The sequence below is a fragment of the Pocillopora verrucosa genome, chromosome 13 (assembly GCF_036669915.1).
Source record: "Pocillopora verrucosa isolate sample1 chromosome 13, ASM3666991v2, whole genome shotgun sequence".
Lineage (NCBI taxonomy): Eukaryota > Metazoa > Cnidaria > Anthozoa > Scleractinia > Pocilloporidae > Pocillopora > Pocillopora verrucosa.
The window spans coordinates 1,026,450-1,045,197 of record NC_089324.1 but is presented as its reverse complement, the minus strand read 5'-3'; the positions used below and the strand labels follow the sequence as shown (position 1 = coordinate 1,045,197).

The 18,748-nt window shown below is 37.8% G+C and overlaps 1 protein-coding gene and 2 long non-coding RNA genes across 5 annotated transcripts in view; 1 reads left to right on the top strand and 2 right to left on the bottom strand.

The window, feature by feature from the left end:
• The window catches only part of LOC131789561 (uncharacterized), a 31,977-nt gene that overhangs the window by 6,378 nt on the left and 6,851 nt on the right, over window positions 1-18,748 (bottom strand). The window contains exons 2-8 of the mRNA XM_066160273.1: window positions 15,850-16,018; window positions 14,521-14,742; window positions 13,193-13,414; window positions 11,880-12,086; window positions 11,088-11,309; window positions 10,256-10,522; window positions 9,221-9,272 (exon numbers count right to left, since the gene is read on the bottom strand). Of these exons, the coding sequence (XP_066016370.1) occupies window positions 9,221-9,272; window positions 10,256-10,522; window positions 11,088-11,309; window positions 11,880-12,086; window positions 13,193-13,414; window positions 14,521-14,742; window positions 15,850-16,018 (1,361 nt within the window). The remainder of the gene's footprint in view (window positions 1-9,220; window positions 9,273-10,255; window positions 10,523-11,087; window positions 11,310-11,879; window positions 12,087-13,192; window positions 13,415-14,520; window positions 14,743-15,849; window positions 16,019-18,748) is intronic.
• On the top strand, window positions 286-3,532 carry LOC131789461 (uncharacterized). 3 transcript variants are annotated; one of them, XR_010715999.1, is made up of 4 exons: window positions 1,169-1,287; window positions 1,370-1,441; window positions 2,234-2,605; window positions 3,079-3,532. It is a non-coding gene; the product is annotated as an uncharacterized lncRNA (long non-coding RNA). The 3 variants fall into 3 exon arrangements; XR_010715998.1 differs by lacking the exon at window positions 1,169-1,287 and adding an exon at window positions 286-424 and having other exon boundaries at window positions 2,234-3,532; XR_010715997.1 differs by having other exon boundaries at window positions 2,234-3,532.
• LOC131770900 (uncharacterized) lies at window positions 4,835-6,706 on the bottom strand. Its single transcript, XR_010716000.1, has 3 exons — window positions 6,422-6,706; window positions 5,949-6,000; window positions 4,835-5,459 (listed from the first exon to the last, which is right to left on the bottom strand). It is a non-coding gene; the product is annotated as an uncharacterized lncRNA (long non-coding RNA).

The following is an 18,748-nucleotide window of genomic DNA, read 5'->3' as shown; positions in this document are numbered from 1 at the left end:
TTTTCACCATAAACACTAAGTGGAACAATAAAAAAAAAGAGTTAAAATGATGATCCATACCTTGCAACTGATCTCCACTGATACAAACGGTTTTGCGGTCGCCGAGATCAAGAAAGCCTTCCCTGTTGGGTAAAATGACCTGAAACTGAAACTCGAGCTTATAACTGATAGCCTTTTTGTCGCTAGGGAAACAGAAAACAAACATTTCAAACCAATCCAACCCTAGCCCTCAAGTAGTTTAAGGCCAAGGTTTTACCTTGGTTCGAGACCCCCAGCAGAGTTTCATGGTATTCAATCGAAGAGCGGTAACATTGTGGTCGATCTACGATTAGAACGTTCACGTTTTCGAGAAAGTTAAGATCGATTTCTAGCCTAGATTTTTCAGAAGACGCTGTTTTTTGCAGATATTAGATTTAAAGTTGAGGTGAGTGTTGTTTTTGTGTTGTTTATTCAGAAATTAGCTCTAATTTGCTGTAGCTGCGAATTTACTAACGCGTACACCGTTAATTAAGAGCGTTCAGGGAAAATGCATTTTTTTGGTTTACTAAACTAGGAATTACATTTTTTTAGTATACTTGGGAAACTTTCATTCTCATCAGTATGGGATGAGCGAAAAATTTATGAACCTCGATGTGTAACCTTTCCCATAGAGTAGATCACATTTGTTTGTTTGTTTATCAAATCTGAATACAGTGGTACGTTCAATCCCAAGTCAAAAATTTCACAGTGATCTGCAGCACAACACTTTTCTAGGCAACATCAACATGAGACTGCTGTGAGTCCTATGAGCTTCAACAAAGAGAATTTATCAGTTAAGCTACAATGCTTGTACTTTTCGAATTAATGAGGAAAATAAAAGCTATACTTACACAGTTGTGTTCTTACAGTCATGTACAGCGAAAAATTGATTTTGGCAGAATCGATCACGAGACTTGTCAAAATGAGTGGTCGGTTTTAACCTTTGATGACAAAGGCTTAAGTACCTTTCCAAAGGCTAGTGATATGACCATGACCGAAAAAAAAAATTGTTTTTAATCATACTTAACAATATTGTTTATTATACTTTTTTTTGTGAGTCCTATGAGCTTCAACAAAGAGAATTTATCATTTAAGCGACAATGCTTGTACTTTTCGAATTAATGAGGAAAATAAAAGCTATACTTACACAGTTGTATTCTTACATGTACAGTGAAAAATAGATTTTGGCTGAATCGATCACGAGAGACTTGTCAAAATGAGTGGTTGGTTTTAACCTTTGATGACAAAGGCTTGAGTTACATTCCAAAGGCTAGTGATATGCCCATGACCAAAAAAAATTTGTTTTTAACCATACTTAACAATATTGTTTATTATACATTTTTGTTTACAGCAAATTCTTTTGACATCCAACAACACTGGAATCTGGTGAAGTGTTGTGGGGTCTTATGAAGAATCATATAAGGTATAAATCCTATGATAAATATTATTGAACATAACTGACTGAATGACCATCAAAGAAATGCTTACATGTGACTGGATTGGCTATGTACGTGTCATCTAATTATCAAGAGATGGCACCTGGAGCTGGTTAATGTTTTGAGGTGGTTTAACTTTGACCTTTCTGAATTTTCTGCAATGAAAATACTTATTTTTTTTTTGAGCTTGCCTTCTGATCAGCAACTGCAAGTAATATTACTGATTAAGAATGACTTTCAACTTGGTTATGAAACTGAGTTGGATGGTTGTTTTAATGATCTTTTCACCAGTATAAGAGGGCTGTACATGTATTCTGTAAGTGTCTGTTAGAAAACAGAGTGATATGGTTGAATCTTCAGGCACTACATTTAATTTGCTGGTGTGTAGAGCAACCTAGAACTTACTTGTTTGTTTTTCAAATACATTGGTGTCTACTCCCTGGGACTTTGAATACTCTTTTAAAACCTGCCCAGCATTGGTTGGTGGGACACTTGCCTCTTGTCTGTTGAATGGTACTCCTTGAGAGTGACATCCAGCAGCAGCTGCTAAAGGTCCCCATCCAATGTTGTGAGAACATACAACCTCTTTTGTTACTTTTCTGTATTGTTGACCCTTTCCTCTGCTTCATTGATGATATTGAAGCATTCCACTGTTCTTTGCCTTGCAAATGATATGTGCTGAGCCAGGTGAAGGCCTACATAATTTTTTTTAAAAAGAATTTTCACTTTCTTTATTAATTTTATCTTTGCTTTACAGTTTTTTTTCTTTGCATTAACAGGTGATTCCTACTTTGTTAACCCAGCCTCAGGAACCAGGGAAATTACTTTGCTAAAGGACTTTCCCAATCACTCCTTGGATACTTTGTCAAATTCTTTGTAGATCACTGTCCCAAAGTTTTTCACCTCCTTCTGTGTTTGTTTGGAAATCTTTTTTGCCAGCCAGTTCTTTTTTTTGATTTTTAACATCTATAAATGGCTCCCTTTTGTTCACCACACAGTATGTATTTTTCTTGTAAAAGATACTCTCAACTGGAGTTGTTAAAATAAAGCATGAGCACTGTGCAGGGTGTAAATGCAAAACGCCATTAAGTTTACCAAAGTCTCTTTGCAGGGTTGATTTACCCGGTGCAGTTTGCTGCCAGCTTTCAATGGTAAATGTTTTTAGCTACTTCCTCTATTTTTCAGTGGTGACCACTGTGAAATTAGGTGATCAATGGCCTTAGAATTCTTTAGAAAAAAACTTATCAAAAATAGGGAATTTTGTTTGTAGTTGATGCTGTTTTTTCCTATCAGTAAGTATTTGAAAACCTTCAAATGGTTTGTAGAGAAAAGAAATACTTTTGCTGACATGTTGATGAAAATATTCTTTGAAATTTTCCTTGTACAGCCAATACCTCTCTTCCAGATGCCAGCTTATGCCTTTTCCGATTCATTATCATATCTTGTTATTTTTTCTTATTTTTTGGCAAGGGAAATTGCCCCTCAAAACTTAACATGAGCAAATCAGCATGTCAAACTGAAATTAGAAAAACTGACTGACCGTTGGTAAACTGACTTGGCAGCCAAGGCAAGAGAAACATTTGGGATTTTTTATGTAAAAGCTGTCGTATATTTGACTCCACAGGAAACCACAAGCCAAACAATGCGTTCCACGAGTGGAAATTGCAAAAAAAAAAAAAACAAAAGCAACTACAAAAAACGCAAATTAGCAAGAGTAGCAAACATACTGTCCTAGAGCGCCAAATAATAAACTAAGTCATTTATTTAAGCAGTATCACTTTTCGCTGCAGTCCTCCTGGTATAGTTATTACTGTCTCAGGAGTATCTCGATTAAAGATTAAAGTCATTGTCCTATAACCGATGTTGACTGCCATATTCGATTTGCACCTTTGTAATCAGCGGTGTAATGTTATAGTCAGGTCTTCGTCATGTATTATTAACGAATAGAAACAAAATGGCGGCATTTTTCGTAGCCCTAAAAGGAGTAATCATAACGCACCCGCCGGTGCTGAAGTTTCCGTTTCACGCAATTGTCTTTTTAAAAATGGAAGAAGGCATTGATAAACTTTGTCTTCACGTTCGGAATGATGTGTCAAGTACAGTTGATAACAAACAAAATTCTATTAAGTTTACAAAATTCTATTAAGTTTACAAAATTCTATTAAGTTTACAAAATTCTATTAAGTTTACAAAATTCTATTAAGTTTACAAAATTCTCTTCGCAGCTCTAACAAATCTCAATTCTCTTTTTGAAGGAACGAAGGAAATTCATTCCAAACTTAGATGGCTAGAATTTTTTACTGAGTATTTGTTTCATTCATTGGTCAGTGAAGAGTGTGTGTAAATCTTACCAATTCCAATAAAAATTCATTGAGTAGCGTTTTGATCACGTGACCCGAAATGTGACTTTCGTCGTCGGTATTGTTGCCATAAGGTAAAAGTTCTTACGGAAAACTATCGTCCATGAAAGTTTCAGCGCAATCGGCTGTGTATTTGCGGAGATAGAGCTGTTTATTTTCTTAAGGCAATTTACTCTCCTGACCCAGGCCTAAGACCACTTGAGCTAGGGCTTGAATATTCACCGAACGATTTCTAGAGAAAATTACTTGCTCCAGTGAGTACGTGGGCGAACGATATCTAAGCCTTTTTTCGAACTTTTCTGTTTAGCCGGTGTTGAGAGGATTTAAGATCTCGATAAACGCATTCTTTGTGGAAGAGAGGGGGTTGGGGCTACCTTCATTGTAACCCACCTGACCGGCTTGCCACCTCACCTCCAGAACATTTCAATCGGTAAAATACCAGGCTTCTTTTTCGATGGGGAGAAAGGCGGAAGACGCGATAGGACTCTAACTTATTTTTAAGTCGCAGCTTATGAACATTTTTGTGATTTTTAATTGTCTCTATTTTTTCGGGTTCTCTACGAATGGGTTCTCTACCGATGCTCTTCTTAAATTCGGAAAAGGCGAGTGATCATAAGTAGCTGAAGCAAGGATTCCCTAAATTCGTCCTCTTCACATTAGCTCTTTAAACGATAAATTGACACACTCCAGGTTTTACAGTCATGTTTCTTTAGTAAGTAGAACCGTTCTACAAAACTTCTGAGTAACCTTAATACAACAAAAGCAGCTGACCTATGCAGGAACAGCCCATGATACTCTCTCAAGACACAGCGGCAAAATAAGTGCGCATGCTTGTAACGCACGAAAAATTTCATATGCGTAAAGGAATGGGAACGTCAATATTTCCATAGTAACAACATCGTGGCAAAATAGCGGCAATTTTGAAATTCTCATTGTTTGGTTACATGTCGCGGGGATAGGCCCAAACCAAAGCAGTTAAAGTTGCCGTTTTCAGGAAAGTCTCCTTCAAACCCGCTCTGTCACATATCTCACTCAACAAAGAAAATATTGCGGTAACAGCTGCAAATTTAGCGACCGCAGTAGTGCATCTGTAACATGGCGACGAAGTTCGTAGCACTTTTTATTTCTTAAGTCCTTCTTGTCATCGACTCCTCAGAAGGAAAACTCTTTGGAGAAAAGGATTGTTGTCTCAGCGGGAAAACACGCACCAGCTTTGTTTGGAGAGGGAGAACAGTAACCCTGAACGCTCAAATGGCTCCAGAAACGGAGCATGCGCACTCATTTTGCCGCTGTCCTCACTCTGTGGTCGTAGTTGATCAAGAAGATAACGTGAATCGTAAGTCACATATCTTAACATCGTCGTTTTCAAGTAAATAAACATCGATAAAATGATTTGATTACACAATCTCTCTCAACACGCTGTTTCTATTCATGTCAATAGTGCTCTTTATTCCCTCTACTGAAATACTTAACTTTCCACATTAGCATTTCTTACAAAAACACTTGGTTTGTATCAACTAAGCCTCTATCGAACATAAGTATACTTTTTCTACGGCTTTACTCCTGAAAACTGAAATGGAGTTGATTTATCTTGTTGGCAACTACAACTTTTTCAAGGTCGGTGGATCACAGAGTTTGCAATAATCTGCAAAAAAAAAATGAAAAATTTGGTGCTTTTTTGAAATTACATGCTATATTCCAGTCCTACTTAGCTCTGAGACTCGAGAAGCTGGGTTACTTGTGGTACAGTGCGGGGAAGGACTGACCTATTATTGGATAGGAGACGGGACGTCATCTAACATGGCCGTTAAGATGTACGGCGTGTTTCAATCTCGTTCTCAGGGTCCTCTCTCTTCCTCTCTCGCACGAATTCTTATGGAAAATTGGATTTTCTCCGAGGTGCTTGAGCTTCATGCACCTCAAAATTTAAAATTGTGACGAATAAAGTTTGTTGATCTTTAACAGAAATGTCTGTTGGAGACAAAAGAACAGCTGAAGCAATTGAGGGGTCCTGTGGTAGAACTCTTGATACGAGATCACATCGACCTATTAATGTCGTATAGTTCCATTGTTACGTTGATTGAAGAATTTATGCTGGGTTTAATAAAAGCTTGCGCAAATGATAAGTACTTACAGGCCGACAGCGAGACCAGATGAGAAAATGAACACGAGGTGAGCGGACAACACTAAAGAAAAGAAGAAGACAAATTGGATTTAAACTCAAGGATATCTGTTGTGGAGATTAACTTTAGATACAGAGTGTATGGAAATTTCTCGAACTGGTTCGTCCTCAAGAGAATATCAGTTGATGTTTGCTTGTTCGATCGATGTAAGACTGAAGCCAATCACGACTTCGTCGCACGCGTTGTCCCGCGCTTGAGGCAGTTTGCTTGTTTTTACTTTGAATCTTATTGGCTCTGAAAGGTATTTCTCCTATCTCCTGATTGGCCTTGGTAATAACTTTGGTTTTGGTTTTACATTACTCAATCCAAAAGCACCCCATTTTAAAAGAGTATTTTTTCTTGTCGGTTTAATTATACCGTAGCATCTCCCAATTGTAAAATGAATGATTTGAAACAATTTTTGTTGGAGTTAAACCAGACTAACCTGAGCCGGAAGTTGGACAAACGTCACCACATTGTTTTACAGATTTCAAGTATTTTTCCTCATAGTACGTGAAATTCTTTTTCACGTCAGCACTTTATCGACCATAGTAACGTAACCACAGCTGGTTTTATTGAACTCGTCCTTGTCACATTTCTTATCGTCGTTAGGTGGCATCTTGATGCTACATGACTTGGTCACTGTGATGGTCCCTCTATTGCTGCAAGATACGCAATCTGATGACGAGTACCCGGTGCTTATGCTGAAAGTCACTGAAAATATATAACTGCCGAGTGAATATACGGAGTATTGTTAATCACGGCGGCTACTTCACAGTTCCAAGTTTGCAATTCGTGTTAATCTTCTCCATAGCTGTTAATTCCTTTCTTTTCCTTTTTGTTTCAGACTTACCTCTTTGGTTTTATTTCTATTTTCGTTTTATTCCTAAAATTTAAATTCGTCCATGTCGACAAATACGACTTAAGAATTCCTCATATTTTACCCTTGGTAACCTGTCATTGCTGTCAGCAAAAATCCCGTGAGAGACTGGGGCCGTCTATTCTCCAAACTGAGCCTGCTCATGCGGTTAATATTTAATTAATTTATGAACAGCTATGGAAGAGTGATTCAGTGAAACGCACGATCACGGTTTTTATTAAAAAGGTACTGATCCCGACAATTTCACACAGAAAAAAAATGAAATCATATAAAATAGAAAACGAGAAAAAAGAAGAAAGCAAGAGAGAGAGAAAAATTGAAAATTAAACAAAGTTTCTTGAGGGACATGTCCCTAGAAACCCAAATTCCAACCTTTCCCCATACTGTTAAATTTTCATTCTGTTGTTCTTAGTTTTTAAGAATACAAAACTGTCTCTTACCATTACTCATGGTAGACACATTGGCACTTGGGGATTTTGCTGAGTTCGAAGTAAGTGCATGTTGCATATAACATATCAAAAATAATACAAACTTGAGGCGGTGAAGGAAAGCCATTTGTCAAAGCGAAAGCAAATAGTATTGTAATTAACTCATGATAACAAACACAGCGAGAGAAATTCAATATGGCAAACAAGAGGCGAATGTTTTCGAACAGATGTGAATAAGATGTTGTGAGTTGTCTCTGGATCAATCCACTCTTTCACTTTAACACCTTAGTTTGACTGAGACCCGACAAGGTTTTGCTTTGCTGGCTTTAGAATACCTCTTTGGCAAAATTTACATGGGAAGGGAAGCAGTAAATTTATTCCCGCTTGGCGGTATCTGTCCATCGCCTCGAGCTACAGACTCAGCGACTCGGTCCTTTGTTTATGAGAAAGAGCAGGAGTATAATTACCCGATAATGGAGCTCGTTATCAAGTAAACAGAGTATTGGGTCTGAACTTACATCAGACAGCCAACTTGAAAGACGTCTTTTATCTTCCAGAATCACAATGCGTGCTAAGAGTGCAATTAATTGCCCTCATCAGTCGCTATTAAAATAGAGTTCGAAAGCGAACGTCTTTATTGAAAATGCGCTCTGTAGAAGGCTGGCTGGCTCTCAACATCAGTTTCGCTGTAATTACTTGACAGAAATTAGAAAATTTCAGTGGAAAAGCATTTTCGTAGATCTTCGCGTTAACCGAAACGAGGCGTTTGACAGTTTCACCGGCAGAGAGTTTCCAAAGCGAGGAAATTTACGTGAGAAATTTAACAAGTTTCTTAGCAAGTTCTGATGTTAGCACCTTGGGGCTGATTATTTTTGGAAAAGGAAAGTATTCAGGGCACATGCAGATACGAGTTTAAACAGTGAGAAAAAAAGGTTAGAGTCCAGAATTTAGCCATCTGAGCCGGGCTTATGTAATTATCTCGTTTTGCAAATGCAAAGTTTGTTAGACTGAATGAAACAGATACAGAGAATTTAGAAAGAAATCGAGAAAAAATTTAAGTAGCGCGCGTAGTTTACACCTGGCTACCGCTTTAGCGCTTCTTGTCATCACCTCCTCAGAATGAAAGCTCCCTGGAGAAGAGGATTGTTGTGTCAGCGGTAGAACCCGCATTAACTTTGTTCGGAGAGGGAGAGCAGTAACATTGAACGCTCAAATGGCGCGAGTTACGGAGCATGGGCACTCATTTTGCCGCTGAATACTTAACTTTCCGTATTAGTATTTCTTACAAAAAAAAAAACTTTGCTTTTATCTACTAAGCCTCGATCGAATACAAGTATACTTTTCCTTCGGCTTTACTCCTGAAAAACTGAAATTGAGTTGGTTTATCGTGTTGGCAACTACAGCTTTTTTCAAGGTCGGTGGATCACAGAATCTGCGATAATCTGCAAAAAAAATTAAAAATTTAGCGCTTATTTGAAATTACATGCCATATTCCAGTCCTACTTAGCTCTGGGACTGGCCACGCTGGGTAACCTGTGGTACGGTGCGGGGAAGGACTAATCTATTATGGGATAGGAGACGAGACGTCATCTAACATGGCCGTTAAGATGTACGGCGTGTTTCAATCTCGTTCCAAGGGTCCTCTCTCTTCCTCTCTCGCACGAATTCTTATGGAAAATTGGATTTTCTTCGAGGTGCTTGAGCTTCATGCACCTCAAAGTTTTAAAATATTAATTGTGACGAATAAAGTTCGTTGATCTTTAACAGAAATGTCTGTTGGAGACAAAAGAGCAGCTGAAGGAATTGAGAGGTCCTGTGGGAGAATTCCTGTTACGAGATCACATTGACTTAATAATGTCGGGTAGTTGCATTGTTACGTTGATTGAATAATTTATGCTGGGTTTAATAAAAGTTTGCGCAAATGATAAGTACTTACAGGCCGACAGCGAGACCAGATGAGAAAATGAACACGAGGTGAGCGGACAACACTAAAGAAGAGAACAAGACAAATTGGATTTAAACTCAAGGATCTCTGTGGTGGAGAGTAACTTTAGATACAGAGTGTATGGAAATTTCTCGAACTAATTCGTCCTTAAGAGATTATCAGTTGATATTCGCTTGTTCGTCCTCAGTGCAATGTGGTTTCTGTCTCATGTTTATGTAACTCTCGCGAACTTTCTAGAACATTCTATCAAACAATACAATCATAACTAACCGGAAACTTCAAAATTACTTTTCTTTTATCGGATACAAGAAAAGGAATTTTGAAGTCACCGGTACCTTTTAGAATGCCTTATAAATGTTAAATAGACCGGTCACCTAGTAAAGAAGTTGTTTTTTTCGGCAAAGAAGGACTTTTTGAAGAAACTATCAGGAGCTATTGTGGTTTGCAGTGGAGGTATGCCTATAGTCGAGAGTTTCAGAAGAGATTTTACGATAGCAGTCGGTTTGATGTGAGTTTGTATCCGTGGTGATTGAAGGTTAATTTAGTAGTGGACTTTAGTTCAGTTAATGGAAGATTGTGTTGTGTAGGAGTTGTTCCCTTGAAATAGCAAAATTGAATAAGTTAGTCCGTTTCATAAGATTGAGCAATTTTCAATTCAATGGCGAAAGTGATCCGAGATAACTTTGGGTTTGCTTTATTTTGTTCTGTGATTGGTCTCTCGCGGCCACTCTTTCAATCAATCACATCCATGTAAAACTAAGCCAATCACGACTTCGTCGCATGCGTTGTCCCGTGCTTTAGGAAGTTTGCTCATTTTTACTTTTAATCTTATTGGCTCTGAAAGGTATTTCTCCTGTCTTCTGATTGGCCTTTGTAATAACTTTGGTTTTGATTTTACAACACTCAATCCAAAATCACCCAATTTTAAAAGGGTATTTTTCCTCTCGGTTTTGTTGTACCGTAACATCTCTCAGTTGTAAAATTAATGTTTTAAAACAATTTTTGTTAGAGTTAAACTAGACCAACCTGAGCCGGAAGCTGGACAAACGTCACCACATTCTTTTACAGGTTTCAAGTGTTTTTCCTCATAGTACGTGAAATTCTTTTTCACGTCAGCACAGCTGTACATTTTATCGACCATAGTAACGTAACCACAGATGATTTTATCGAAATCCTCCTTGACACATTTCTTATCGTTGTTGATGCTACATGACAAGGTCACTGTGATAGTTCCTCCATTTCTGCAAGATGCGCAATCTGGTGACGAGTACTCGGTGCCTATGCTGAAAGACGCTAAAAATATATAACTGCCAAGTGAATATACAGAGTATTGTTAATCACAGCAGCTACTTCACAGTTCCAAGTTTGCAATTCGTGTTAATCTTCTCCATTGCTATTAATCCTCTTCTTTTTTCTTTTTGTTTCAGACTTACCTCTAGTTTTATTTCTATTTTCGTTTTATACCTAAAATTCTAATCCGTCCGCGTCGACAAATACGATTTAAGAATTCATTATCTTTTACCCTTGGTAACCTGTCATTGCTGTCGGCATTAATCCCGTTAGAGACTGGGGCCGTCTATTCTCCAAACTGGGCCTCCTGGTGCAGTTCATTCTTTAATTAATGTATAAACAGCTATGAAATAATGATTCAGTTAAACGCGCGATTACGGTTTTATAAAAAAAAGAGGTAATTATGCCAACAATTTCACACAGAAATAAAAAATTAAATTATATAGAATAGAAAACGTGGAAAAAAGAATGAAAGCAAGAGAGAGAAAAACTGAAAATTAAAACAAAGTTTCTTGAGAAACATGTCCCCAGAAACCCAAATTCTTTAAGACTACAAAATGTCTCTTACCATTACGAATGGTGGACATGGAAGATGATGTAATGACCGAGGGACTTGTAATCTTCACATCAGCACTTGATGACTTGGTTGTATCGTGGGTTGTTGAGTTTGGTTCTACTGTGGCTGTAGCGGACGCTTTTTTTGTCGCCGTCATTGGAGTTCCTGTGGTGGAAGTCCCATCTTTAGACGATGTATTGTTAACTACAGCCTTTGCAGATGTTGTGGCAACATCTAAAAAATATTAAAATTGAATAAATTAGTTTGTATCATAAGATTGAGCAATTTCTAACGCAATGGCGAAAGTAATCCGAGATCGGCTATGGGTTGCTTTACTTCGTTCTATGATTGGTCCTAAACACTCGCAGCTTCTCCCTCAACCAATCACATCGATCGGAAACTAAAGTCAATCACAACTTTGTCGCACGCGATGGCTTGCGCTTTAGGCAGTTTGCTTGTTTTTACTTTGAATCTTATCAGCTCTGACCAGTATTTCTCCTTTCTCCTGATTGGCCCTCTGTGATAACTTTGGTTTTGGGTTTAAAACACTCAATCCAAATGCACTCCATTTGTGTAAGGTATTTTTCCTGTCGGTTTTATTATACTGTAATACCTCCTAGTTGTAGAAATAAATTATATAAAATAGAAAAAAAATAGAAAGAAAGCAAGAGAGAGAAAAATTGAAAATTAAAACAAAGTTTCTTGAGGGGTATGTCCCCAGAAACCCAAATTTTAACCTTTCCCCACACTGTTAAATTTTCATTCTGTTGACTTTAGCTTTTAAGAATACAAAATTTCTCTTACCATTACGAATGATGGACATGGGAGATGATGTTGTAATCTTCACAGAAGCACTTGATGACTTGGTTGTATCGTGAGTTGTCGAGGTTGGTTCTACTGTAGCTGTAGCGGACGCTTTTGTTGTCGCCGTCACTGGTGTTTCTGTGGTGTACGTCTCACCTTTAGACGCCTTATTACTATTTGAAGCCATCGCAGATGTTGTAGCAACAGCTTCGAAATAGTAAAATTGAATAAAATAGTTTTTTATATACGATAGAGCAATTTTTAATTCAATGGTGAAAGTAATCCGAGATAGCATTGGGTTGCTTTTCTTCGTTCTGTGATTGGTCTAAAACACTCGCGGCTACCCTCTGAACCAATCACATCTATCGAAAACTAAAGCCAATCACGACTTTGTCGCACGCGCTGGCCCACGCTTGGGGCAGTTTGCTTGTTTTTACTTCGAATCTTATCAGCTCTGAAGGGTATTTCTTCTTTCATCTGATTAACCCTCTCTGGTAACTTTGGTTTTGGGTTCAAAACACTCAATCCAAAAGCACTCCATTTGTGTAAGGTATTTTTCCTGTCGGTTTTATTATACTGTAATACCTCCTAGTTGTAAAATGAATGATTTGTAACAATTTTTTTAGAATTGAACAAGAACAACCCGAGACGGACGCTGGGAAACGTTATCACATAGATTTACAGGTTTCCAGTTTTTTTTTTTTTCATTGTACGTGAAATTCTGTTTCACTTTAGCAAAGCCATACGTCTTATCGGGCAATTTGACGTTCCAATTATTTAATTCGTGTTAATCTTCTACATTACCATCAATCCTCTTCTTTTCCTTTTTGTTTCAGATTAACCTCTTCGGTTTCATTTTTATTTTCGTTATTTTCCTAAAATTTTTAATTTTTCCGCGTCGACAAATACGATTTAAAAATTCATAATATTTTACTCTTGGTAACCTGTCATTGCCGTCGGCACAAATCCCGTGAGAGACTGGGGCCGTTCATTCTCCAAAATGGGCCTGTTCGTACAGTTAATTCTTAGATTAATGCATGAACAGCTATGAAATAATGATTACGTACAGCGCCCGATTATGGTTTTTATAAAAAAGGTACTGATGCCGAAAAATTTCACGCAGAAATATAAATGAAATTATCTAAAATCGAAAACGAGAAAAAAAATAGAAAGAAAGAAAGAGAGAGAAAAATTGGAAATTAAAACAAAGTTTCTTGGGGGACATGTCCCTAGAAACCCATATTTTTAACCTTTCGCCATATTGTTATTCATTCTGTTGTCCTAAGCTTTTAAGAATACAAAATGTCTCTTACCCTTACTTATGGTGGACACGGACGATGATTTTGTGACAGAGGGACTTGTAATCTTCACAGAAGCACTTGATGACTTGGTTGTATCGTGGGTTGTTGAGGTTGGTTCTACTGTGGCTGTAGCGGACGCTTTTGTTGTCGCCGTCACTGGTGTTTCTGTGGTGTACGTCTCACCTTTAGACGCTTTATTACTATTTGAAGCCATCGCAGATGTTGTAGCAACAGCTTCGAAATAGTAAAATTGAATAAAATAGTTTTTTTTATATACGATAGAGCAATTTTTAATTCAATGGTGAAAGTAATCCGAGATAGCATTGGGTTGCTTTTCTTCGTTCTGTGATTGGTCTAAAACACTCGCGGCTACCCTCTGAACCAATCACATCTATCGAAAACTAAAGCCAATCACGACTTTGTCGCACGCGCTGGCCCACGCTTGGGGCAGTTTGCTTGTTTTTACTTCGAATCTTATCAGCTCTGAAGGGTATTTCTTCTTTCATCTGATTGACCCTCTCTGGTAACTTTGGTTTTGGGTTCAAAACACTCAATCCAAAAGCACTCCATTTGTGTAAGGTATTTTTCCTGTCGGTTTTATTATACTGTAATACCTCCTAGTTGTAAAATGAATGATTTGTAACAATTTTTTTAGAGTTGAACAAGAACAACCCGAGACAGACGCTGGGAAACGTTATCACAAAGATTTTCAGGTTTCCAGTTTTTTTTTTCCATGGTACGTGAAATTCTGTTTCACTTTAGCAAAGCCATACGTCTTATCGGGCAATTTGACGTTCCAATTATTTAATTCGTGTTAATCTTCTACATTGCCATCAATCCTCTTCTTTTCCTTTTTGTTTCAGATTAACCTCTTCGGTTTCATTTTTATTTTCGTTATTTTCCTAAAATTTTTAATTTTTCCGCGTCGGCAAATACGATTTAAAAATTCATAATATTTTACTCTTGGTAACCTGTCATTGCCGTCGGCACAAATCCCGTGAGAGACTGGGGCCGTTCATTCTCCAAAATAGGCCTGTTCGTACAGTTAATTCTTAGATTAATGCATGAACAGCTATGAAATAATGATTAAGCACAGCGCCCGATTATGGTTTTTATAAAAAAGGTACTGATGCCGAAAAATTTCACGCAGAAATATAAATGAAATTATCTAAAATAGAAAACGAGAAAAAAAATAGAAAGAAAGAAAGAGAGAGAAAAATTGGAAATTAAAACAAAGTTTCTTGGGGGACATGTCCCTAGAAACCCATATTTTTAACCTTTCGCCATATTGTTATTCATTCTGTTGTCCTAAGCTTTTAAGAATACAAAATGTCTCTTACCCTTACTTATGGTGGACACGGACGATGATTTTGTGACAGAGGGTCTTGTAATCTTCACAGAAGCACTTGATGACTTGGTTGTATCGTGGGTTGTTGAGGTTGGTTCTACTGTGGCTGTAGCGGACGCTTTTGTTGTCGCCGTCACTGGTGTTTCTGTGGTGTACGTCTCACCTTTAGACGCCTTATTACTATTTGAAGCCATCGCAGATGTTGTAGCAACAGCTTCGAAATAGTGAAATTGAATAAAATAGTTTTTTTTATATACGATAGAGCAATTTTTAATTCAATGGTGAAAGTAATCCGAGATAGCATTGGGTTGCTTTTCTTCGTTCTGTGATTGGTCTAAAACACTCGCGGCTACCCTCTGAACCAATCACATCTATCGAAAACTAAAGCCAATCACGACTTTGTCGCACGCGCTGGCCCACGCTTGGGGCAGTTTGCTTGTTTTTACTTCGAATCTTATCAGCTCTGAAGGGTATTTCTTCTTTCATCTGATTGACCCTCTCTGGTAACTTTGGTTTTGGGTTCAAAACACTCAATCCAAAAGCACTCCATTTGTGTAAGGTATTTTTCCTGTCGGTTTTATTATACTGTAATACCTCCTAGTTGTAAAATGAATGATTTGTAACAATTTTTTTAGAGTTGAACAAGAACAACCCGAGACGGACGCTGGGAAACGTTATCACATAGATTTACAGGTTTCCAGTTTTTTTTTTTTTCATTGTACGTGAAATTCTGTTTCACTTTAGCAAAGCCATACGTCTTATCGGGCAATTTGACGTTCCAATTATTTAATTCGTGTTAATCTTCTACATTGCCATCAATCCTCTTCTTTTCTTTTTTGTTTCAGATTTACTTCTTCGGTTTGGTCTCTATTGTCGTTTCATTCGTAAAATTTTTAATTCGTCCGTGTCGACAATTACGATTTAAAAATTCATAATATTTTATCCTCAGTAATCTGTCATTGCCGTCAGCACAAATCCCGTCAGAGACTGGGGCCGTATATTTGCCATACTGGGCTTCCTCATGTAGTTCATTCTTTTATTAATCACGAGCAGCCATTAAATAGTGATTCAGTACAACGTGCGATCACGGTTTTTATAAAAACGGTGCTGATCCCGACAATTTCACACAGAAATAAAAAATAAACTTACATAAAATAGAAAACGTGGAAAAAAGAAAGAAAGCAAGAGAGAGAAAAATTAAAAATTAAACAAAGTTTCTTGAGGGACATGTCCCTAGAAACCGAACTTCCAACCTTTCCCCATACTGTTAAATTTTCATTCTGTTGTCCTTAGTTTTTAAGAATACAAAAATGTCTCTTACCATAAGCTACGGTGAACACAGATGATGATGGTGTGATAGTGATACTTGTAATCTTTACATAAGTACTTGATGAGTTGGTTGTATCATTAATTGATGACGTTGAAGCAAGTACATCTTGCATACAACATATCAAAAGTAATACAAACTTTAGGCGGTGAGGGAAAGTCATCTGTCAAAGCGAAAGCAAATGGCATTGCAATTAACTCATGATAACAAACATAGAGAGAGAAATTCAATATAGCGAACAAGAGGCGAATGTTTTCTAATAGATTTGAGTAAGAAGTTGTAAGCTATGTCTTTGGATCAATCCACTCTTTCACATTAACAACTTAGTTTGACTGACACCCACCAAGTTTTGTTTTGCTGGCGTAATTTAATAACATGGGAAGGGAAGCGGTAAATTTATTCCCGCGTGGCGGTATCTGTCCACCACCTCGAGCTACAGACATAGCGACTCGGTCTGTTTATGAGAAAGAGCAGACCCTGGTTGTTCGAAGGTTGAACAACGCTATCCACCGGATAAAATTCTATCAGGTGGATAACGCTATACGTTTTGCTATCACTTATCCACCGGATAGCGATTTATCCGTCGGATAGCGATTTATCCGCCGGATAGCCATGTATCCGCCGGATAGCGATTTATCCGTCGGATAGCGTTATCTGCTTTTATACAACTGGGCCCAGGACTATAATTACTCGGAAATAGAGCTCGTTTTCGAGTAAACAGAGTATTGGGTCTAAACTTGCATCAGACAGCCAACTTGAAAGATGTCTTTCATCTTCCAGAATCACAATGCGTGCCAATAGTGCGATGAATTGCCCTTATCAGTCGCCATTAAAATTGAGTTCAAAAGCGAACGTCTTCATTGAAATACGCTCTGTAGGTGGCTGGCTGAGGAACAAATACACTCTCAGTCTACGGTATTTACAAGATTAGAGAGTTTAAGTTATTAATACAGCGACCTGTGGAAAAACGTAACTTATTTCCCTGTAAGATTTTCGCCAATAGCTCGATGCGTTAACCGTTTCTGACGGTACGACATCTTCACTTCTGCATAACATGTGAATGTAGTGTTGAATTCAATGTAAAACTTGAATTAATTGCTATCGAGGTTTCTAGCTAAGAGAGCGTAAAAGTTGGGGATTTCACGTTTTTGCTCCGTATGGGACGGCTAAGAAATGTACAAAGTTTTAAAACGCACGTGTTTTGCTTTTGTTATGCTCATTAGATCATTTGCTTCGCTACGTTCTTGTTGCCATCGCCGTTGTTGCTCTCTTTCATTCCCTATTTACTCTATCTGTTGAATCGTAACAATATGATTCAGAATAGATCTTGATATCTAGTCTGCAACTGATATCGGTATTCGGGGATGAAAATAGGCTTAGGTAAACCTAAAAACAATGATTAATTTTTTCAAATTTACTCTAAAGGAAATTAATCAAATTTCTTAGATTCACGCTTAAGATGTTTCGCTGAAAGTATTTACTTTTGTTAAGAATGTATGATTCAAGATTGGAAAGTTCCTCGTTTTAGCGCGAGAAAATGAGCACCGAATAGGTATTAAAAATTACGAAACCGCAAAATCAAATAAAGAAAACTGGTGAGTCGTTGAGAAATTATTAAAACGGATGGTGATTCATTCTTACTGCTTTCGAAGCGACGAAATTTGACCTTCTGAATGCGAACATCCTTTCACAATAAACACTAAATGAACAATCGAAACAAAGAGTTAAAATGGTGATCCATACCTTGCATCTGATCTCCACTGAAAAACGGTTTTGCGATCAACTAGCTATAGTGAATGTCGCCGAGATCAAGAAAGCCTTCCCTGTTGGGTAAAATAACCTTAAACTGAAACTCGGTCTTATAACTGTTAGCCTTTTTGTCGCTAAGGAAACGGAAAACAGAGATTTCAAACCAATCCAATCCTAGCCCCAGGGCTTGAATATTTACAGAACGATTTCCAGAGAGGAATTACTTGTTCCAGTGAGTTCGTGGGCGAACGATATCCAGGCCTTTTTTTTCGAACTTTTCTGTTTTAGCCGGTGTAGAGAGGATTTCAGATCTTCGTAAACGCATTCTTTGTGGAAGAGAGGGGGTTGGGGCGACCTTCGTTGTATCCCACCTGACCGGCTTGCCACTTCACCTCCAGAACATTTCAATCGATAAAATACCAGGCTTCTGTTTTCATGGGGAGAAAGGCGGAAAAAGCGATAGTACTCTAACTTATTTTTAAGTTGCAGCTTATGAACATTTTTGTGATTTTTCATTGTCTCTATTTTCTTCTGGGTTCTCTGCCAATGTATTCTCTACCAACGTTCTTCTTAAATTCGGAGAAGATGAGTGCTCATAGCACTTGGTAGCTAAAGCAAGGATTCCCAAAACTCTTCCTCTTCACATTAGCTCTTTAAATGATAAATTGACACACTCCGGGTTTTTACAGTCGTGTTTCTTTAGTAAGCAGAACCGTTCTACAAAATTTCTGAGCAACCTTAGTAGAACAAAGGCAGCTGAACAACGCATAAAAGACCCATGATACTCACTCAAGACAGAGCGGCAAAATGAGTGCGCATGCTTGTAACATACGAGAAATTTCATATGCGTAAAAGAATGGCAACGTCAATATTTCCATAGCAACACCGTCGTGGTTCAACAGGGGCAATTTTGAAATTCTCATTGTTTAGTTTCATTTCGCGGGGATAGGCCCAAACCAAAACAGATAAAGTTGCCGCTTTCAGGAAAGTTTCTTTCTGTCACATATCTCACTCAACAAAAGAAATATTGCGGTAACAGCTGCAAATTTAGCAACTGCAGTAGTGCATCTGTAACATGGCGATGAAGTTCGTAGCACCTTTTACTCCTTTAGCGCTTCTTGTCATCGACTCCTCAGAATGAAAA